General features: G+C 44.7%; 1 protein-coding gene across 1 annotated transcript in view; it reads right to left on the bottom strand.

Annotated features, from left to right (window-relative positions):
- The window catches only part of ARMC9 (armadillo repeat containing 9), a 121,756-nt gene that overhangs the window by 47,918 nt on the left and 49,662 nt on the right, over positions 1-24,176 (bottom strand). Inside the window, exons 13-20 of the mRNA XM_074963397.1 lie at positions 22,979-23,090; positions 21,448-21,540; positions 15,910-16,000; positions 10,118-10,241; positions 8,018-8,157; positions 6,787-6,863; positions 4,662-4,736; positions 1,210-1,300 (exon numbers count right to left, since the gene is read on the bottom strand). Of these exons, the coding sequence (XP_074819498.1) occupies positions 1,210-1,300; positions 4,662-4,736; positions 6,787-6,863; positions 8,018-8,157; positions 10,118-10,241; positions 15,910-16,000; positions 21,448-21,540; positions 22,979-23,090 (803 nt within the window). The remainder of the gene's footprint in view (positions 1-1,209; positions 1,301-4,661; positions 4,737-6,786; positions 6,864-8,017; positions 8,158-10,117; positions 10,242-15,909; positions 16,001-21,447; positions 21,541-22,978; positions 23,091-24,176) is intronic.

Raw genomic sequence — 24,176 nt, 5'->3', positions numbered from 1 at the left:
TAGACTTGCGGGGGCCTGGGGATGAAGCCCGAGCTTCTCTACCTAGGGCCAAAGCCGACCCCCACCACCAGGGTCCAAAGCCGAAGCCCAAGGGCTTCAGCCCTAGGTGGTGGTGCTCAGGTAACAGGCCCCCCCAGCCCTGCCCAGGGCAGTGAGGCTCGGGCTTTGGCTTTGCTCCCTCCACCCAGGGTGGTAGGACTCAGGCAGTCTCAAACTTCGGTCCCCCATCCTGGGGTCGTGTAGTAATTTTCATGGTCAGGGGTCGCGGTGCAATGAAGTTGGAGAACCCGTGCCCTAGTCAAACACTAACTGCATGATACTCAATTTGTTCTTTTCCACATTGTGGCCATGTCTACACTAGAAAGCTTACAGCGGCACCGCTGTCGCCATCCAGCTACACTGCTGTAAGATCACCTGTGTCACCTCTCTATGTTGACGGGAGAGAGCTCTCCCGTCGACATAATTAAACCACCCCCAAAGAGCAGCGCTGTCCCCACTGGCATTCTGTCGGTGTAACTTATGTCGTTCCGGGGGGTGTTTTTTTCACACCCCTGAGCAACATAAGTTATACCAACAAAAGTGCTAGTGTAGACATAGCCTAAGACAGGAAGATTCATTGCCACCTCTGCTCCTTTCCAAAGTACAAGAAGACAACTGAACAAGAATTATTTTTAGTTAGCAGGAGGATGCCTCCTGAATTCACCCTTGTTTGCTATCTTTATTTCTTCTCTCTCCAGCCACTTCCCTGCAGCCACAAAGGCCAGAACATAACTTGTCAATTCCACTTCAGGTTTGGATTGGGGTAAGGAGAGGTCACAGACACCAAGAACTTCTCCCAGCTATGAAGCAAGAGAAGAGCAAGACTGAACCCTGTGCCACTGTACTGTGCTACCGGTTAAATCGCCAGCTTATTCAAGCATTGTACCTTTGTTTCTGGGAGGACAATGCCCCAACATAACCATCCAACGTCATGCTGCACATGGTCAGAAAGCTTTGGAATTTAGGTCCAAATGTTTCTTTTTGAAACACAAAGGAAATTTTAAAACACATTTGACACTGAAATCCTCATGTTCCCTCTTTGAGCTCTCCCAGTCCATCACCCCGTTGTCATTCTTTGTAAGTTCCCAGTGCCATATAAAAACATGAGCTTTTTTATGGCCTTCGTGAAAGATTTACAGCCCGGATAATAGCTGCATCTGTTCCCCTGACCTGAATTGAGTTGCTTGATAATGAATTCAATTTGCCGGATCATCTCGGCGTTTCCTTCCTTGATGAAGCACCGCAGAATTTCTTCCATTCCCTGGATACATTGGAAAACATTGCTAGGTGAGTGTTTCATGCCACTAGCCCAGCACAGGTCATCTCACTGGCTAAAATTACTGTTTTGTTGGGAAAAGAAAATGTATAGTGAAACTGCTGTGTACAATTATAAATATTCCATTCTGTCCATCAACTGCCCAGAAATTAAGGAAATCTGCTACCACACATGAACACAGAAGCCTTCAGTACACGCAATGTTCACAAATTTCCACAGGAGCTACTCCTCTGCTTTCTAAACTCAATACATACTGGTTCATTAAAAACCTCTCTCTGTAAGGAAAAAGTATGAAAAGATTTGTGCAGGCTTCAGAGGAAAGTGGGAAGTGAGGGGGGCCTGATTTCATCCTCTCCTTAAACCCACATCATCTCTTTTAGCAACTGTGGGATCTGTTTTGTGTCTGTAATCTTTTAATGCCATTTAATGTCCAGCTCCGTATGTTGGCTGGCAGCTCATGGATTCGGCAGGGCAAGGCACCTAAATGACAATAATTGTGCCTGCAAATAAATCAGTAGTTAGGAATGAAAGTGGCTCAGCTCCCTCGTACCAACTTTCTTTGTCCTCAGAGACCCTACTCCCTGCTTCTCTCCTCTATTTCTGCACTCATACACGCCAAATGCCCTCCTTGGCCTCACATAAACTAGGATAAAAAACATGTTTCAGAGTAACAGCCGTGTTAGTCTGTATTCTCAAAAAGAAAAGGAGTACTTGTGGCACCTTAGAGACTAACCAATTTATTTGAGCATAAGCTTTCGTGAGCTACAGCTCACTTCATCGGATGCATACTGTGGAAAATACAGAAGATGTTTATATACGTACAAACCATGAAAAAATGGGTGTTTACCACTACAAAAGGTTTTCTCTCCCCCTACCCCACTCTCCTGCTGGTAATAACTTATCTAAAGTGATCATTCTCCTTACAAGGGGGCCATTTCCAGCACAAATCCAGGTTTTCTCCCCCCCAACCTTCTTTTTTTTTTTTCCACACACACAAACCCACTCTCCGGTTGGTAATAGCTTATCTAAAGTGATCACTCTCCTTACAATGTGTATGATAATCAAGGTGGGCCATTTCCATCATGTGCCAGCAATGCCCCTCTGCCATGTACATTGGTCAAACTGGACAGTCTCTACGTAAAAGAATAAATGGACACAAATCAGATGTCAAGAATTATAACATTCATAAACCAGTCGGAGAACACTTCAATCTCTCTGGTCACGCGATTACAGACATGAAAGTTGTGATATTACAACAGAAAAACTTCAAAACCAGACTCCAGCGAGAGACTGTTAAATTGGAATTCATTTGCAAATTGGATACAATTAACTTAGGCTTGAATAGAGACTGGGAGTGGCTAAGTCATTATGCACGGTAACCTATTTCCCCTTGTTTTTTCTTACCCCTCCCCACCCTTCCTCTGACGTTCTTGTTAAACCCTGGATTTGTGCTGGAAATGGCCCACCTTGATTATCATTCACATTGTAAGGAGAGTGATCACTTTAGATAAGTTATTACCAGTAGGAGAGTGGGGTAGGGGGAGAGAAAACCTTTTGTAGTGGTAAACATCCATTTTTTCATGGTTTGTATGTATATAAACATCTTCTGTATTTTCCACAGTATGCATCCGATGAAGTGAGCTGTAGCTCACGAAAGCTTATGCTCAAATAAATTGGTTAGTCTCTAAGGTGCCACAAGTACTCCTTTTCTTTTTAGGATAAAAAAGTGTGTTGTTAGAAGGTGTTAGCTAATACTTTCTAACTAAGGCCAGGTCTACACTACAGACCTATATTGGTATAAATACATCACCCAGGGATGTGAAAAATCCACCTCCCTGAGTGATGCAGTTACACCAACCTGACCCTGTGCAGACAGCACAATAACAGGAGAGCTTCTCTAGCTGACATAGCTGCCATGCAGATGGGAAAAGTGCTCCCGTCAGGGTAGTAGCGTCTTCATGAAAGCGCTACAAGAGGTGCAGCTGCACCGCTGTAGCACTGTACGTGAAGAGAAAACCTAACATTTGAAAATTCTGTCTTCCACACAAGCTAAACCTGTCGAGTGAAAGCCTCGAGGCAGCCTATGGGTTAACATGATCAGCTTAGCGTGTGTTAACATCTACACCGCCTTGTCTATGTTCACTTTTTCAAACATGTCAGTTGGATCGTGTTAGCTAACATGTTCTAAATAACACCTTTAAATCCTAATTTAGACAAAACCCTTGAAACCCAAGACCCTGTCCCTTCCTCCTTAGTTGGACACAACAATGGGTAGAAGACTAGCAAGCTGCTAACCCCACCGTATATGTGAATACATGGGAGACACCCACACCCAAAAATTGTGTGTATTAAGGGGGAGATTTTCCAAGGTACAAAAAGCAGTTGTGTGCCCAACTCCTACTGACTCTGAAAAATCAGCCCCAAGTTGTCCTTTAAAATAGATCGCCAGTGCAGGCTATTCCTTAGGAGCCTTGCAGATGCAGGGAAGCGGCCTCTCATCCTAATTATTACGAGTATTATTTAATGTGGTATCACCTTCCCCAGCTAATGCTGGAAGAGCTGATAATGAACAGCTATTTTTAATCCAAACGTTTAAACATGAAAACACAGAAAACGGGGTCTTCAGAGATGCCTTTTGAATAGACTTAGTAAGAAAAGAATGGCAGGAAAGGAGACATGCTGCCCAGGTTTACATTTAAATTGATTTCACATAATAAAACAGACAATGTGAGCAAGTACAAATTAGACCAGATACAAGCCTCTGGCTGCTGGCTTGTGATGGTGCATTGTTATCTCCTCCAAAAGATAGTGACAGCTCTGCAGGAGACCATTCATCACCTCAACTCCTTCATCATCACCGGCTACAGGGATGGCAAATTCCCTCTTTCAGAACATCCAGCAGTTCCATTTTGACTACAATTTCTCACAGACTACTTCGTAATGGATGGAGAAGCTCAGCCTAGACCACATAGCTTTGTAGTAGTCAATAGGAACCAGTGATTCAAACTCAGCCTGGGTATAAGTGGATGCAACTCCACTGACTTCAGTCACGTCAGAGCAGCTTGCATCAAGGTGGAATTTGGCCCAATATCTTCCCAAAATAACATGACACACTCTGTGACACAGCCCAGACAATAACGGAAAATGTAACATTACCTACAGTTACTGTAATGAAATAACATATGGGGAGGGGAGGGGTTGCAGAAGTAAAATGAGAACTCCAAATATGCATTTACAGCATGGTTTGAAGTGTAGGTGTCAGAAATATGACTATGTAGATATGTTACTTCCTTACTCAATCCATTTCTTCTGATTTCTTTTCTCTGTATAATCCGATGTTCCTTACCATTGCTCTGGCTTCTTCTCGTATAGAAGGGATAGCAAGAATGCTGTACAGTGCTCCATTCACATATGGCTGTATCTGAAAAGGAAGAAAATGTGCCAATGGTCAGTCCACTTTTAATGATTTCAACTCTTGAATTCTATCCAATTGCCAACAGGCGAAGCCTAGGTGGAAAGGAGCCACACACATGGACTCTGATGCCTGCAGCCCACTCACACAAAAGTTTCCCTGCTTAGGATAATGCCACTTGGTGATCAGTAAACTTTTAGGAAGGTGATTAGAAGGCCAGCTGGTAATCAGGAGCCTTGTGTGGGGGCCAACTTTAGCTACATGTGGATTCCACGGTTTTTGGCGCTCTCTGCATCCCCTGAAGAATATAAACAGGGTGGCTCATGTAGATTTAGACCAAGAATGCAACAAATATGTGAAGGTCCTAAACACTGTTCCTGGCAAGACTTGCTGGTTCTGTTTACTGTCATGGGGGGTATTGGATAGTTTTAAGGAAAAGTAAGCTAAGCTAAAGTCATATATCAAATTTCTTGAGACAAGAGGTGACCCAGATGATCCCAGAGGTCTCTTCTTCAGCCCTACCACCTGATTTTGTTAGAAGGATTTTTGTAGGTAGGTCCAGATAGTGCAGGTATATGCAGGAAACTACCTACTATGACCCAAAGTTGCCTCTCATGATGAAGAAGGTTGGGTCCCGCTGTTCTACGCATCTACTTTAAAAATCCATGAGGAATCTCTTTAACACAGGACATTATAACGTAGTATATCTAGATCTCCAAGACATCGGTGACTACTAGTTTGAGAAAACTTCAGAAAACTCTCCCGTCATCTAAGGGCCTCATCCTACTGCCATTGACTTCAATGGCAAAACTTCTATTGACTTAAATGGTGCAGGACTGGACCATAAGTGGACATCACCATGCACTGTACAAACCACCTTCAAATTCACATTGGTCACAAAAACAAGGCTAACAATACAGTCCAACAAAAGGTTTCAGAGTAACAGCTGTGTTAGTCTGTATTCGCAAAAAGGAGTACTTGTGGCACATTAGAGACTAACCAATTTATTTGAGCATAAGCTTTCGTGAGCTACAGCTCACTTCATCGGATGCATCCGATGAAGTGAGCTGTAGCTCACGAAAGCTTATGCTCAAATAAATTGGTTAGTCTCTAATGTGCCACAAGTACTCCTTTTCTTTTTTAGTCCAACAAAAGACTCCCAAGATGAATCTTAATTAAAATAAAGTAGTACAGAGGTGCTGAGCCAGATCACACCGTGGATTTTTATAAGACACAGAAGAAACACACAAGTTGCTCAGGGAAATTGTCTCTACTTTCAGTTTCAATAAGGTAATAAAAATAAAAAGATGTTTAATACGTACTCCCATTGCAGAATGAGATATAAAACTGTGGACCCAACCACTGGTGCTCATCTAAGGTTCTAAGACATTTTCCATGAGAGTCAGGGACTGAATCCTGATGTTCTCGCCGAAATCCCCAGTCTGATAAATGACATTCTGCCTCCCCACACTCCCTTTAAAATTCACACTGAAGGCAAATGCTGTATCCACTTTCTCCTGCCCTGAATTGCTGGGCGTAAAATGGCAGCCCACACGAAGTAGCAGATGGAGAGATATTTGGAGCGAAACACTTAGGGCCACCCAGCTATTTTTATAGTATTCTTTTTAAAAAGAAAAAAGAAAGAAAGAAATACTGGTGGAGGTGACTTGTTTGCATCTGATGCTTCGCATATGGTCTGCATCATAAACAGTTTTGTATCTCCCGATGTAGTAAGGCTTGGAAAGATTTGGTTTTAGATTACTTTAAAATAATCCCAGGACCCTGCAGTTTGGAATGTGAAAACCATACTGCTACCAAACATTCATTTTCAAATTACCAATCATACAGTTGAAGAGAGAGAACAAAATCTCTAGGGAAAAACCCCCATAGCATTCACTGAGCCCAGATGAGTTTACAGGACTGTGAACTTCACTGAAATTCCATGTGATTTATTACCAGGGTACAATAGCAAAGGACCAAGCAAAACACACCTTTTTTTTTTAATCATCAGCTTTACCCTTCCCTTGCCCAAACAGAGGAATATTTGCTGTACAAGTACCTCATGGTTCTCATGGCCAAGGAGATCAGAGAGAACTTTGAGCACGTGGTTTGCAACTTTCGCACACATTTTCTTCCCTGCAAAGGCATAATTTTTTTTTTTCAAATACAGAGAAGGAAATTAAAAGAACCAAACTCTTCTTTCTTTCCTAAACATTAATACAATGCAATATGCAATGGACGGCTCCCCACTCCTGCTAAATTCTGCTCTCAGAATAACTCTACTGAAGTCAATGGAGTTACTCTGGTTTTAGACAGGTACATCTTCTAAAATATTTACTTTCAAAGTCTGAGACACTGATCCCACAACAGTTTAACAAAGAAGTTACTTTGATGATCCCAATTGAGGGCTATTGTGTACTTGTCTGGGTTTAACTCCACTCCCCCCCCTTTTTTTTTTTATTAAAATCTCTTAAGATTGTAAACTCCTTGGGGTCACAAACTGTATCATTATGTTATCATGAGGCTCTCTGTGTCATAAGAGGACTGTTGATCGCTATGGGTCCAATCCTGCAAGGTGAGGATGGGGCCGTATTGCATTATTGGATAGTTCAGTTCTAACTGGCTTTTATAAACAGGCATATTGTTTGCTTCGGCCCAGTCAGAAATCAGGTAACTCATTCTAGCCCTGTAGCAGACAGACTGTTTTTGCTTGAAACACTCCACCCTTTTAGGTGATGAACATGCTGGGAAGGGGTTAAATGAGCTTTGCTGACTCAGTGCGGTCAGGTGGGTGGCTCCTCACATCACCCATATATAAAGGAAAGTGGGAGTGGCTCTCTATAGAGAGGACCCAGGTGTAGATAGAGCAGTTCTGACGGGAACAACCCTAGGTACAGACAAGCCAGGGGAGGACTGAGCTGAACACTAATTTAATTTATTTGGTAACAAAGCCAAACTCCAGCAAGAAGGTGAGTTTTGACTCCCCACAAGGCATGGATTTTGTTTCAGAGCAGGTTGGAAAAAATACCTGATCAAAAGCACCATTTATGGAGCTCAGCGTCTACAGTGGTGGGGGCAATTTAACACAGATAAATCGTGATAAAGCACCATTTATGGAGCTCAGAGTCTATAGTGGTGGGGGCAATTAAACACAGATAAATCTTGATAAAAACAGACATAATGCAAAATCACTTGAAAGACCTCAGTAATATCAGTATGAAAGGTTCAGGGTCAGGGTTTTTCCCCACTCATTTCCCAACAGAAAAATTACATCTGTAACTGTAAGAGACCTGAACTCCTGAGACAAAGATTCATCAGCAAGGCAACAGAATATTCCAGCGTGTAATCTGACAGGCAGTCCGTATCCTTTAGAACATCAACCAGCCAGAAAATGAGCCCGTCATTGATCATAGCCGACTGCAAGGCACGTCTAGGATATAAAACAAATACATTTTACACTGTTTATATGTATTTCAAATAAAAGTGCGGTAAAACTACTTCTCCTATTTCCTACATGTTGGCCCTCCAACAAAGAGTGTAAATTACACTTTTTGGCACAGGCAGAGAAACTAGAACATTAATAAAACCCAAAGACGTGAAGAGAGAGACAACTGTAGGTTGCAAACGTAGGCTATGGCTACACTAGGGAGCTTGCAGCTGCACCGCTGTAAGCCCTCTAGTGTAGTCGCTGTCAGCCGACGGGAGAGAGCTCTCCTGTTGACTTAATCAAGCCACCCCAACAAGGAGTGGTAGCTATGTCTGTGGGAGAAGATGCAAGGAAAGTTGGTGTCCCCCCATGCCCACCTCCAATTTAGCAAATATTATCTTTGCTTAATCCTATTTACTCTTTTCCCTGGAAAGATTCTTGGTTCATTTAACTCTCTTCTCACACAGAGTTACCCCCTATACAATACCACACTGAATATTTGAAGGTTCTGCTAACTATAAGGGTGTCTGTTCCCTGGCAAGGCAAAACATTCATCAGAAATTCAAACCAGGCTGCAGAACTCATTTTACCTGGTGTCTGAGCCTGGATTACTACAAGATGCTGTTTCGCTGGTGGAAACTTTGCGCTGAAGAGCTCATTACCTCCATTTTATCTAATACCCATGGCACTTTAAGCCTAATTCACAGGTCGACCAAAAATAATCTTCAATGAACAAAAAAGATGTATTTCTATTATTATTAAAAGGCCAGGCAATTGATCCTCTCCCCGCCCCCCCGCCCCCAGAGAAGCTTGCTGCACTCACAGATTGCCAAGTGGGTTTGTGGCATGGACTGGAGCAATATCTGGGGAACATCTGATACAAACAAAAATGTCTTCATATGGGTTATCTGTAGCAGTCCTTGCACAAGATTAAATACTAGTGTTAATAATAAAGAATCATTTTAAATTTTCTGCAGCCTATTGTACCATACCATGCTTAGTGCCAAAAGAATACTTAATAAATTCCCCTGCATTCTTTATAACTGCATTTACAGAAATCTCTTTTTCTCTAAGCATCTGCTTTTTTTTTCTGGCTGGGACCCCCAGTAGTATGGTACAGGCAACAATTTGCCTGATACCACAAAATCTAGAATGAAAGAAACCGTGTTGAGTCTCATCTACCCCCCGGCTCAGGTAGGGCCTCTCCCTTACGGTGTATGCAAATGGTTTCTCCAGTCAAGCTTTAAATGAAACAAATGTAAAAAACAAAAACAAACCCACAATCTTCACAGGCAAACTTTGAATCTTGATTTAAAAGAGAGACTGTAATTATGCAAGACTGATCCCTTGCTGCTCTCCTGTGAGAAGAGGGGACTTGGATGGAGGGTGACTGACTCAGGAGGGGGTGACATCAGCTACCTTCCTCCAGTCCCAGGAGAAATTCACTGCAGGAGGCACTGGCAGCAAGTTTCTACGGTAGAGGTGCTCTCACAAAAGCCAAAGGAGAGACAGTGTCTGAATGGATGGCTCCAGACTCAAAGGTCGAGGATGAAAACTAGCTAATTCTCTGCAGAGAGGGCAAACCCTGACCCCCCCTTTGCAGATAACTGAATGAGAACGCACAGGTTTTCTTGTCCCTGTATAGATTTTTGGGACTTTCAGGATAAGGGAGCTGTCCTGATATAGTTTCAATGAGGCTGTGCAATTAAAAATACATATTAAAATGCACAGACATTAATGTGCACAAATTCACTTGAGTCTGACAATTGCCAAGAAATCAGACTAATTCTGCCAGCAGAGTTGGGTCCTCCTCCAGTTATCAATGGCACTTCTTTCATCAGCCACAGTGGGTTCTGATGATTGTTGTATGAAAATCAAGTGCTCTTCTTTCCGCCCTGAACAGAGCCTGCCTAGTTTGCATTTCCCCTCCTGCTGTCACCACTGCCTGCTGAGCTGTCATCACCTGAGGCTGAATTTCTGCAAAGCCCCCAGAACATTCTCCCGTGTAAGGGAATCCTTGTGTTCAGCTTTCAGCCTTTCCTCCAGCACTCGCAGCAACTTTGGGTTCTGGGAAAGGTAGAGCCGACCTGGTGCAAACAGTGATGAAAGAATAGATAGTGAGATACTAGCCCACGACAGAGAGCCTCCCTCCCGTTTTGCAAAGAAAGATGGCTTGAGCCAACTTTCTCTCTCTAACAAGGCAGTAGAAACCCTCAGTAGAAACTCACAATCTGCACAAAACACATCACTTTTAAGATAGCTTCCACCCATTTGGGGCAACTGTACCAGTTTACCAAGCTAGTACTTTGGCCGTACTAGCCAGATCCCCGCTATCTCTCATTTAACCATGTACTTTCTACCATATTGCTCAGGGCAATCTGACACTTACATTCTGGATTTCCAAAGGGGCTTAAGAAAGTTAAGTGTCCAATTCCTATTGACTTTTAATGGCAGTTGGGTACCTAGCTCTAATAGGCCCCTTTGAAAATCCCAGTCCGAGAGACTAAGGTTTGGAGCAAAGCTCCATCACAATTCAGTGTGCAACGGACTGAGCAGCAGTGATACACAGAGGTTGATCAAGGTCGAGAAGAGGAGGGTACAGTACTAGTCACAAAAATCTGCTGTATCAGTACTAGTACACAGCCCAGTGGCTGGGACTCTCTGCAGGACTCTGATCATGGGCCAGTTTTTTTGGGTAGTTTTTTTAAATGTGCATTTTCAGAACATTAATGATGCAAGATGGGAACGGTTACAGGTTCGGTTCTGCAAGATGCACAACTACTGTGGTTGAAGAGCACACTTCACTGCTCCATGAAGGGACTGAAGACATAACAATTATAATGTATAGCGTGGAAATTAGAAAACCTACTGTTAACAGCCTACAGAGACCATGGGAGGCGTGGCACATAGGCTGGGGAAGGCTGTGCCTTCCCAAAAACAGCCCAGCATGGCCCCACCCACACTCCTTCCCCAGCCCCCTCCGGCTCCTGCTTGCCCTTCCCCCTTAACCCCAGCTCAGGCAGGCTGCTCCTCTTTTGGAAAGCCTGCTGGGGCTAGGGCGGCCAGAGCCTCGCGAACCAGCTGAGCGGCGGCGAACCAGCTGAGCAGCGGGGACAGCAGAGCAGCTCACAGCAGGAGTTTGCCTGGGAGTTCGCCTGGAGTGAGCCCAGGGAGGCTTACATCTTGCAAACGTCTCTGAGGAAGCTCATAGTAGGTAGGTGATATGGAAGGGGGGGGTTCAGCTGTTGTGACCTGCACTGGATGTGCCATGTTTGTCTTTCTTCCACAGGACAGAAGCGGCTTTGTCTGTACAAAGTGCAAGCTGGTCTCCATATTGGAAGAGAAGATTGAAGGTCTGGAGCAACAGATAACAACCCTGCGTTGTATACGAGAAACTGAGGATTTTCTGGACAAAACTCAGGATAGGCTTCTAGGGGCACAAAGCTCTAAAGATATAGAGCAGGTTGCACAGAGGAGCCAAGAGGCCAGTGAAGAAGCTTGGCAACATGTGACCTCCAGAAGAGGTAAGCGGAATGTCCGGGTTCCAGTAACACAGACACAGGTAACCAACCGCTTTCATGTTCTCTCCACAGGTACCATTGCGGAGAGTGGACCAGATGATATGTCTGGGGGGAGAAAGCAGAAGGAGACTCCGCTGGTTGGAAGGCATGAGATGCTATGTCCTGAGGTTGGGGGTTCCACGACCACCACTCCCAAGAGGAGAAGATGGGTGGTGGTGGTCGGGGACTCTCTCCTCCGGGGGACTGAGTCATCTATCTGCCGCCCTGACCGGGAAAACCGAGAAGTCTGCTGCTTGCCAGGGGCTAAGATTCGCGATGTGACGGAGAGACTGCCGAGACTCATCAAGCCCTCGGATCGCTACCCCTTCCTGCTTCTCCACGTGGGCACCAATGATACTGCCAAGAATGACCTTGAGCAGATCACTGCGGACTACGTGGCTCTGGGAAGAAGGATAAAGGAGTTGGAGGCGCAAGTGGTGTTCTCGTCCATCCTCCCCGTGGAAGGAAAAGGCCTGGGTAGGGACCGTCGAATCATGGAAGTCAACGAATGGCTACGCAGGTGGTGTCGGAGAGAAGGCTTTGGATTCTTTGACCATGGGATGGTGTTCCATGAAGGGGGAGTGCTGGGCAGAGACGGGCTCCATCTTACGAAGAGAGGGAAGAGCATCTTTGCGAGCAGGCTAGCTAACCTAGTGAGGAGGGCTTTAAACTAGGTTCACCGGGGGAAGGAGACCAAAGCCCTGAGGTAAGTGGGAAAGCGGGATACCGGGAGGAAGCACAGGCAGGAATGTCTGTGAGGGGAGGGCTCCTGCCTCATACTGGGAATGAGGGGCGATCAACAGGTTATCTCAAGTGCTTATATGCAAATGCACAAAGCCTTGGAAACAAGCAGGGAGAACTGGAGGTCCTGGTGATGTCAAGGAACTATGACGTCATTGGAATAACAGAGACTTGGTGGGATAACTCACATGACTGGAGTACAGTCATGGATGGTTATAAACTGTTCAGGAAGGACAGGCAGGGCAGAAAAGGTGGGGGAGTAGCACTGTATGTAAGGGAGCAGTATGACTGCTCAGAGCTCCGGTACGAAACTGTGGAAAAACCTGAGTGTCTCTGGATTAAGTTTAGAAGTGTGTGCAACAAGAGTGATGTAGTGGTGGGAGTCTGCTATAGACCACCAGACAAGGGGGATGAGGTGGATGAGGCTTTCTTCCGGCAACTCACGGAAGCTACTAGATCGCATGCCCTGATTCTCATGGGTGACTTTAATTTTCCTGATATCTGCTGGGAGAGCAATACAGCGGTGCATAGACAATCCAGGAAGTTTTTGGAAAGCGTAGGGGACAATTTCCTGGCGCAAGTGCTAGGGGAGCCAACTAGGGGGGGCGCTTTTCTTGACCTGCTGCTCACAAACCAGGTAGAATTAGTGGGGGAAGCAAAAGTGGATGGGAATCTGGGAGGCAGTGACCATGAGCTGGTTGAGTTCAGGATCCTGACGCAGGGAAGAAAGGTAAGCAGCAGGATACGGACCCTGGACTTCAGGAAAGCAGACTTCGACTCCCTCAGGGAACAGATGGCCAGGATCCCCTGGGGGACTAACATGAAGGGGAAAGGAGTCCAGGAGAGCTGGCTGTATTTCAAGGAATCCCTGTTGAGGTTACAGGGACAAACCATCCCGATGAGTCGAAAGAATAGTAAATATGGCAGGCGACCAGCTTGGCTTAATGGTGAAATCCTAGCGGATCTTAAACATAAAAAAGAAGCTTACAAGAAGTGGAAGGTTGGACATATGACCAGGGAAGAGTATAAAAATATTGCTCGGGCATGTAGGAAAGATATCAGGAGGGCCAAATCGCACCTGGAGCTGCAGCTAGCAAGAGATGTCAAGAGTAACAAGAAGGGTTTCTTCAGGTATGTTGGCAACAAGAAGAAAGCCAAGGAAAGTGTGGGCCCCTTACTGAATGAGGGAGGCAACCTAGTGACAGAGGATGTGGAAAAAGCTAATGTACTCAATGCTTTTTTTGCCTCTGTTTTCACTAACAAGGTCAGCTCCCAGACTGCTGCGCTGGGCATCACAGAATGGGGAAGAGATGGCCAGCCCTTTGTGGAGATAGAGGTGGTTAGGGACTATTTAGAAAAGCTGGACGTGCACAAGTCCATGGGGCCGGACGAGTTGCATCCGAGAGTGCTGAAGGAATTGGCGGCTGTGATTGCAGAGCCCTTGGCCATTATCTTTGAAAACTCGTGGCGAACGGGGGAAGTCCCGGATGACTGGAAAAAGGCTAATGTAGTGCCAATCTTTAAAAAAGGGAAGAAGGAGGATCCTGGGAACTACAGGCCAGTCAGCCTCACCTCAGTCCCTGGAAAAATCATGGAGCAGGTCCTCAAAGAATCAATCCTGAAGCACTTACATGAGAGGAAAGTGATCAGGAACAGTCAGCATGGATTCACCAAGGGAAGGTCATGCCTGACTAATCTAATCGCCTTTTATGATGAGATTACTGGTTCTGTGGATGAAGGGAAAGCAGTGGATGTATTGTTTCTTGACTTTAGCAAAGCTTTTGACACGGTCTCCCACAGTATTCTTGTCAGCAAGTTAAGGAAGTATGGGCTGGATGAATGCACTATAAGGTGGGTAGAAAGCTGGCTAGATTGTCGGGCTCAACGGGTAGTGATCAATGGCTCCATGTCTAGTTGGCAGCCGGTGTCAAGTGGAGTGCCCCAGGGGTCGGTCCTGGGGCCGGTTTTGTTCAATATCTTCATAAATGATCTGGAGGATGGTGTGGATTGCACTCTCAGCAAATTTGCGGATGATACTAAACTGGGAGGAGTGGTAGATACGCTGGAGGGGAGGGATAGGATACAGAAGGACCTAGACAAATTGGAGGATTGGGCCAAAAGAAATCTGATGAGGTTCAATAAGGATAAGTGCAGGATCCTGCACTTAGGATGGAAGAATCCAATGCACCGCTACAGACTAGGGACCGAATGGCTAGGCAGCAGTTCTGCGGAAAAGGACCTAGGGGTGACAGTGGACGAGAAGCTGGATATGAGTCAACAGTGTGCCCTTGTTGCCAAGAAGGCCAATGGCATTTTGGGCTGTATAAGTAGGGGCATAGCGAGCAGATCGAGGGACGTGATCGTTCCCCTCTATTCGACACTGGTGAGGCCTCATCTGGAGTACTGTGTCCAGTTTTGGGCCCCACACTACAAGAAGGATGTGGATAAATTGGAGAGAGTCCAGCGAAGGGCAACAAAAATGATTAGGGGTCTAGAGCACATGACTTATGAGGAGAGGCTGAGGGAGCTGGGATTGTTTAGTCTGCGGAAGAGAAGAATGAGGGGGGATTTGATAGCTGCTTTCAACTACCTGAAAGGGGGTTCCAAAGAGGATGGCTCTAGACTGTTCTCAATGGTAGCAGATGACAGAACGAGGAGTAATGGTCTCAAGTTGCAATGGGGGAGGTTTAGATTGGATATTAGGAAAAACTTTTTCACTAAGAGGGTGGTGAAACACTGGAATGCGTTACCTAGGGAGGTGGTAGAATCTCCTTCCTTAGAGGTTTTTAAGGTCAGGCTTGACAAAGCCCTGGCTGGGATGATTTAACTGGGAATTGGTCCTGCTTCGAGCAGGGGGTTGGACTAGATGACCTTCTAGGGTCCCTTCCAACCCTGATATTCTATGATTCTATGACTTGGGGTGGCTGGGGCCACTCAGTGCTGGGGGGCACCCAGGCACTGGGGTCATGCCACCCAGCGCTTGGGGGACGGGAGACTAGAGCACTGGGGCTGCCCACCTGCCTTGCGCTCAGAGGGACTGCTCACCGCCCTCCCTGTGCTCAAGGGGCGGCCACGCGCACCACTGGCCCACCTGCCCAGTGCTCGGATGCCAGGAGGGTAGGGCGGGCCGTGCAACACCGGCCTACCTGGCGCTGGGGCCAGGGGGGCTGGCCATGGGCTAGCCTCCCCCAGCTGCCGGTTCACTGGCTGCCCATGACAAAGACCACACACTATAAAAGGTGAGGACTGAAATAACAAAAGCTGAAATAAACTTTCAAAGTGGTAAGTGGCAACTGTACAGACACTGACAATTCTCGACCTTGGAAAAACAGAACATAGGACAATGAATGCCCAGAAGCAGGATGTATTTAAATTTCCACACCCAAGGACAATGAAGTACCTATAATGTGCCAAGGTACATGAAGAGGACAGCCCTTTGCAGTGCATCTCTTACCTTCTGCCAGCGAAGCAAAAGCATTGATAAGCCTTGCCACGTACTGTCGGACCACCTCACTCTTGGAATGTAGCAATTTTAGCACATTTCTCTGCAAGAGAAAGCAAACATTTATCAAAATAAATGAAGCGGAAAATTCTAGCACAGGCTTATGAAATGTTTAAAGGCATTATAAATGATGCAGAGCAAATATCAGAACTGTACAAACAAAAGCATATTAACAAGTTGCTAACTTGACTTTAATCTTCCATTGTATGGGTGAAAAAGGTGTGGAAACAAAATAGAACAAGCTTTGATGTGCAGGGTAAAGTCATAATAAAGCAGCACCCTAGAAAAGGAAATTAAGTTAACTAAACTCAAATTAATAAAGTTAGCATCTTTGAATAAAACAAATATTTTGTAGGGGGTTTGTTCATTTCTGACTAAGCATTAATGCTACTTGGAATAGGGACATTTGCTGCTTGACAGCTATTAGCATGTTTAGGTGCAAGGGAACCATTAACACAGTCTGAACAGCAGTGCTTGGCTCACAAAGCACAAATGCAAGTCTCTGTTAACTTTAGTCTCAGTTCTGGCATTTCCTATACATCACTACCCTTTACAGAAAGTTTCAGATATCAAAAATAGAATTTGATTGTTCTGTTTTTGGGGGGTTTGTTTTTTTGTTTTTTCCTAATTCCTTGATATTCTCATAAGCAAACTAGGGGAATATGGTCTAGATAACATTATAACAAGGTAGGTGCACACCTGGATGAAAAACCGTACTCATTGAGTAGTTATCAGTGGTTTGCTGTTGAACTGGAAGGACATATCAAGTGTGGTCCCGTACAGGTCTGTCCTGGATCTGGTACTATTCAATATTTTCCTTAGTGACTTGGATGAAGGAATAGAGAGTGTACTCATGAAATTTGTAGATGTTAAGCTCAGAGGGGTTTCAAGCACTTTGGAGGATATGAGCAGAATTGAAAATTATCTTGATAAACTGGAGAATTGGTCTAAAATCAGTAAGATGAAATTCAATAAAGACAAGTGCAAAGTAAGAGGTTTAGAAACATGACCTATGAGGTAAGGTTGAAAGAATTGGGCATGCTTAGTCTAGAGATGAGGAGAAGACTGAGGGGAGACACGATGTAAAAAGTAAAAATATGTAAAAAGTAGTTATAAAGAGGACAGTGATCAATTATTCTCCATTTCCACCAAGGGTAGGATAAGAAGTAATCAGCTTAGGGTATGCCTACACTATGAAATTAGGTTGAATTTATAGAAGTCAGTTTTTTTAGAAATCGGTTTTATATATTCGTGTGTGTGTGTCCCCACAGAAAATGCTCTAAGTGCATTAACTCGGCGGAGTGCTTCCACAGTACCGAGGCTAGAGTCGACTTCCAGAGTGTTGCACTGGGGGTAGCTATCCCACAGTTCCCGCAGTCTCCGCTGCCCATTGGAATTCTGGGTTGAGATCCCAATGCCTGATGGGGCTAAAACATTGTCGCGGGTGGTTCTGGGTACATATCGTCAGTCCCCCCTTCCCTCCCTCCCTCCCTCCGTGAAAGCAAGGGCAGACAATCGTTTCGCGCCTTTTTTCCTGAGTTACCTGTGCAGACGCCATACCATGGCAAGCATGGAGCCCGCTCAGCTCACTGTCACCGTATGTCTCCTGGGTGCTGGCAGACGCGGTACTGCATTGCTACACAGCAGCAGCAACCCATTGCCTTGTGGCAGCAGACGGTGCAATAGGACTGGTAGCCGTCCTCGTCATGTCCGAGGTGCTCCTGGTCGCCTCTGTGAGGTCGATCAGGAGCGCCTGGGCAGACATGGGCGCAGGCACTAAATTTGGAGTGACTTGATCAGGTCATTCTCTTTAGTCCTGCAGTCAGTCCTATTGAACCATCTTATGGTGAGCAGGCAGGTGATACGGATTGCTAGCAGTCCTATTGCATCATCTTCTGCCGGGCAGGCAAGAGATGAGGACAGCTAGCAGTCCTATTGTACCATCTTCTGCCGAGCAGCCATGAGATGTGGATGGCATCAGTCCTTCTGCACCGTCTGCTGCCAGCCAAAGATGTAGAAGATAGATGGAGTGTATCAAAACAAGAAATAGACCAGATTTGTTTTGTACTCATTTGCAAACCCTCCTCGCCCCCCGTCTAGGGGACTCATTCCTCTAGGTCACACTGCAGTCACTCACAGAGAAGGTGCAGCGAGGTAAATCTAGCCATGTATCAATCAGAGTCCAGACTAACCTCCTTGTTCCAATAAGAACAATAACTTAGATGCACCATTTCTTATTGGAACCCTCCGTGAAGTCCTTCCTGAAATACTCCTTGATGTAAAGCCACCCCCTTTGTTGATTTTAACTCCCTGTAAGCCAACCCTGTAAGCCGTGTCGTCAGTCGCCCCTCCCTGCATCAGAGCAAGGGCAAACAATTGTGCATCTGAGTTGAGAGTGCTGTCCAGAGCAGTCACAATGGAGCACTCTGGGATAGCTCCCGGAGGCCAATACCATTGACTTGTGTCCACAGTACCCCAAATTCGACCCGGCAAGGCCGATTTAAGCGCTAATCCACTTGTCAGGGGTAGAGTAAGGAAATCAATTTTAAGAGCCCTTTAAGTCGAAATAAAGGGCTTCATCGTGTGGACGGGTGCAGGTTTACATCGATTTAACACTGCTAAATTCGACCTACAGTCCTAGTGTAGACCAGGGCTTAGTTTGCAGAAAGGGAGATGTAGGTTAGATATTAGAAAAATCTTTCTAATTATAAGGATAGGTAAGCACAGGAACAGATTACCCAGGAAGATGATGGAATCCTTCTCCTCGGTGGTTTTAAAGAACATTAGACAAACACCAGTCAGGGATGGTCCAGGTATACTTATCATGCCTGAGCATGGGGGTGGGGCGGACATGGACTAGATCAGTGGTTCTCAACCTTTCCAGACTACTGTACCCCTTTCAGGAGTCTGATTTGTCTTATGTACCCCAAGTTTCACCTCTCTTAAAAACTACTTACTTACAAAATCAGACATAAAAATACAAAAGTGCTATTACTGAAAAATTGCTGACTTTCTCATTTTTACCATATAATTATAAAATAAATCAAAAGGTACATAAATATTGTAGTTACACTTCAGCCTATAATATTATAGAGCAGTATAAAACAAGCCATTGTCTGTATGAAATTTTAGTTTGTACTGACTTCGCTAGTGGTTTTTGGCAGCCTGTTGTAAAACTAGGCAAATATCTAGATGAGCTGATGTACCCGCTGGAAGACCTCAACATACCCCTGGCTGAGAACCACTGGATTAGATGATCTCTTGATGTCCCTTCCAACCCTACATTTCTATGATTTCTAGGGTACCTGTAGAGGCAACAAATGCATCCTCATGAGGACAACAGGACTTACTTCTTGAAAATTAGACCCATGGCTAAAGAATGAAACCGCTACTCTGGATAAAATTAATTATTATTAATAAATATAAAAGTCATGACTTTGTTAATGACACAGTTGAATTATCAATCACTGAAGACCCCTTCCAATCAATATGCAGGCTAGAGCATTCTGCTAAAGAAAAAGTTATAGTAAGTTTTGAATGTACTGAAATGTGCTTTTAAAAATGTGATTGCAGGTGCTGCATAAAAGGATATATTGTATGAACATCTTAAGAACAAAATCCTAGTTTAATTCTTATTCTGGGTCACAAGAGAAATGAATTTAGTGTATCCTCTTACAATCCATAATTTACTCAAAAAGATTTATCAGGTGAGTCATTCTCCTGCGACAAGTCACACAAGTGAGGGCCAACTTCCTGTGTTAGGATCCGATCCTGCTCCTACTGAAGTAAGTCAGTGGTATCATTGCCATCAATTTCAACTGTCTCAGGGGCAAGCCCTCAATGCATTAATGAACTTCCGTGTCTCCACAAGTACTACACACTCACATGCAGTATAAACCTAAATTAAGAACTCTAGTAACACAACACAGCACAACACTAACCATAGAGAGACACATCTTGTATTTCAGCAAACTGATCCCACAGATTTCAGAGTGGTAGCCATGTTAGTCCTTATCAGCAAAAAGAACGAGGAATACTTGTGGCACCTTAGAGACTAACAAATTTATTTGGGCATAAGCTTTCGTGGGCTAAAACCCACTTCATTAGATGCATGCAGTGGAAAATACAGTAGGAAGATTTATATATACAGAGAAAATGAAAAAATGGGGGTTGCCATACCAACTCTAACAAGAGTAATCAATTAAGGTGGGCTATTATCAGCAGGAGAAAAAAAACTTTTGTAGTGATAATCAGGATGGCCAATTTCAAACAATTGACAAGAAGGTGTAAGTAACAGTAGGGGGAAAATTAGCAAGGGGAAATAGTTTTTAGTTTGTGTAATGACACATCCACTCCCAGTCTTTATTCAAGCCTAATTTAATGGTGTCCAGTTTGCAAATTAATTCCAGTTCTGCAGTTTCTCTTTGGAGTCTGTTTCTGAAGTTTTTTCGTTGAAGAATTGTGACTTTTAGGTCTGTAATTGAGTGTCCAGGGAGGTTGAAGTGTTCTCTGACTGGTTTTTGAATGTTATAGTTTTGTGTCCATTTATTCTTTTGCATAGAGACTATCTGGTTTGGCCAATGTACATGGCAGAGGAGCATTGCTGGCACATGATGGCATATATCACATTGGTAGATGTGCAGGTGAACGAGCCCCTGATGGTGTGGCTGATGTGATTAGGTCCTATGATGGTGTCCCTTGAAAAGATATGTGGACAGAGTTGGCAATGTGCTTTGTTGCAAGGATAGGTTTCTGGGTTAGTGTTTTTGTTGTGTGGTTGCTGGTGAGTATTTGCTTCAGGTTGGGGGGCTGTCTGTAAGCGAGGACTGGCCTGTCTCCCAAGATCTGTGAGAGTGAGGGATCATCTCTCAGGATAGACTGTAGATCCCTGATGATGTGCTGCAGAGCCGTCACCTTCAGCCCCCCACTAAAACCTCTCCAGCGCATCATCAAGGATCTACAACCTATCCTGAGGGACGATCCCTCACTCTCACAGATGTTGGGAGACAGGCCAGTCCTCGCTTACAGACAGCCCCCCAACCTGAAGCAGATCCCACAGAATCACTTATAGAAACTGTTTCAGGGCCTGGTCTATGAGGTGCTTAGCATCTCCTGTGAGTACCGTGTGCACCTGACTCCCACTGACCTCAATGGGAGTCAAGAGCACTCAAAGCCTAGCAGGACTGGGCCCTCCTACTGCATAAATGATAAATGTCACATTTTGGCTTATGGAGACCCATTAAGAGGTCATCCCACAACACTGCAATTAGGATGAAAAAGGTCAGCTCCCAAAAACAGACAGACCAGCCCTTCCCCCAACAGAGAATCTGTATTAGTGGTCAGTGTATTCTGAAACGTATGCCTCAACCCAACAGATCGTGTACAAATCTGTTTAATTATTTGTATGTTGTAATAGAGTTTTCTGATCAGCACATTATAACAATAAATAATAATCACACACAAACCAGAGTAAGATCTACTCTTGCTGACCTGGCTACTGTTGTGGATATCCAGTAGGTCACTGCTGATATAAGCCTGCAGGACGGTGTCTCTCTGCTCACCGGGATGAGACGTCGTCAAACGCTATAAAAAATGGGAGGATGGGAAATTAATCACTCACATAAATTAATGCTAATGTGAGAGTGTGTCTGGGAGAATTCTTTGTGGAGAATTAATCCTCCTCTCACACAGAGGATGAATTCAACTTTGAGGTCTGATAGCAAGTGAAATGAGTTTAGCGCTCTCAGCTCAGTGGCCAACCAAAAAACTGTCATTCAGAATCTGTCAGCATCTGCACAGGACTGACCTGGTAAGGTAGACAGGGAAGAGACCCACTACAGGGCTCAAGTCATTAGTACGATAGGGTGTGAAACTTTACACAGCATCTAGCTGCTTTATATGATCATCTTTCTTGCCTGTCATTTTGCCCATGTCAGCCTTCCTTTTCAATCCCTCCATTGGCTTCCCCTCTTCCATGGCATGAAGTTAAAAGATTTTTGTTGCCACCTTCAAAGTTTTGCTAAAATATGCTCACAGTTTTCCCCGAAAAAGGAAGATTCAGGACTTTGGCAGTCTCTCTCCAATTATTGCCCTATCAAGAGACAGTTTCTTGAACAAAGACACACAATCACTTCTTTGGATTGGTCTACATTACAGAGTTAGGTCAACGTAAGGCAGCTTACATCAACCTAATTATGTCAGTGTGTACATTACAATGCTGCTTCTGTGGAAGTAAGTGGCCCACTACACTGACATAGCTCCACCTCCATGAGAGGGATAGTGCTTACGTTGAAATAGCTAGGGCAATACAGTGTCTGGTTACACACTGCATTACTTACATCGCCTGTTGGCTGTCAGCCCCAAGCGGAGCCCTCCCCCACCGGCACTGACACCCTGAGCTGTCAGCAAGGTGCAAGCTCACAGCTAGGACCCCCTGCCACAGCACTGATAGCTCTGGCTTTCAGCATTGGGGCAGGGAGAGAGGGCCAGCTGTGAACCCCATGGCTGCCTGGGGCCAGCTGTTAGTGTCCCACTTCAATCAGTGGAAGTGCTCCTGGTGAGGATACATACTACCAAAAGAAGGAGCAAGTGTGGACATGAACCACTGCTGTAATTACAGTGGTGGCTGTACATCAACTTAATGTAAGTCGACTTAATTTTGTAGTGTAGACATGTCCTCTGAAACAAAAGGACACTTTACCCTCCCTCAGGCATCATTCCAATGAAGGTTCCAAAATCTTCCAGTTGGCCTTCATCACCCAGAAAGGCCACAGATGTAATTCACAAGGCACATCCTACACTTTCCTCAGCACCTCCAGAGCCTCAGCAAGTGTCACTGACTGAAATTCAAGCAGAGAAGCCTCTGCATTCTCTCTCCGCCCCCCGCACACCCTATTATGGAGGAAGACATCTCACTCCAGATGTGAGCCGTCTTGTCTGCAAATTAGATTTTAGCTCCAGCTCTACTGAAAGGGCCTAGCACGAGATCCTTCTTCACTTGTAGTGAGACCATTTCACTTACCCAGCGCAGAGCCTGCAGTAAGAAAGCTTTAAGACGATCACTCCCACTGATCAGATCTTTCTTCAGCTTCTCATAATCCAAAGAGGGTAACAATGGCACTTCCTGCATTTTCCTACATGGCAGATAGGAAACCAGACATTTATTAATACCGCATCGAACTCCTTCAGTGGGAGCTGTTGAGGCTACTGAAGTGAGGCAAGTGAAGAGAGCAAATCTGGTTTCAAAAAAGCAACTTGCACGTGTCCTTCCTTTTAAAAGGAAAATAAATCTCACAATTTTTTGACTTATTTCCTTATCTCGATTACTCACATCAGTTTAGAATACTAGAACTCAAAGGATTTTTAAAACTGACTTTTTCACCATTTATACAGTTTACTGGGTACATTTTGCTCAGGTTGGACAGTGAAAATCAACTGTTAAATGTAATATGCATTGCTAGTGAGGGTCGCATTCTATTCTCATGCACTAACACAATACTGCTTCTTAGCACAACACTGCAAGGGAATGGTGACTTTTTTAAAAGCTGCTTTCACTAAACTGTTTTTGGTTTAAGTACTAAAATATACGTTTTCTGCTAAAATCACTCCTACTCATATTATGTTCCCCAAATACTCACCACACTGCCCTACTCCCTTTTCAAACAAATTTTAAATTCTGAATTTACCATAAAATCACAGAGACCCAGATCCTCAAAGGTCCACAGAGACCCAGATCCTTTAACTTCAATGAAAGTTAGGCATCAAAATACCTCTGAGGATCGGGGCCATTATGCCTTTAAGACAAAATCATTCAATCACAGAAAAACTTGCCATATAATTATTATTCCTTCAGGGACAAAGTTACTAAATCCACTGCAAAATTGGTTCTAGGAACACACAACTAAGTTTACTCGGGGTTTCCGTTCCTCCTGGATTTGTGGGAACCTAACTACAACAGGACTGTAGTGTCTATAGCAACTGAGGAAAACACAGCCACTGAATCACAGTTGGTAAAATATTGTGCAGCAAGCCATTTTAACAGGGCTAAAAACTGTTTGCTGAGATCAGAATGTTAATGATCCCTTTACATCAAGAATTCACAAAAGGCACCTGGGCCACATTGCATTCACAGACAACAGTTGTTGGTAACCATACACAGAGAGGCAAGTGATTCTCATTAGTAACCAGTTAGGCAGTGCACTTCGGGGTACTGGCTGTCT

Source organism: Natator depressus, chromosome 9 (assembly GCF_965152275.1).
Source record: "Natator depressus isolate rNatDep1 chromosome 9, rNatDep2.hap1, whole genome shotgun sequence".
NCBI classification, from domain to species: Eukaryota; Metazoa; Chordata; order Testudines; family Cheloniidae; genus Natator; species Natator depressus.
This window is presented reverse-complemented; position numbering and strand designations above follow the sequence as displayed.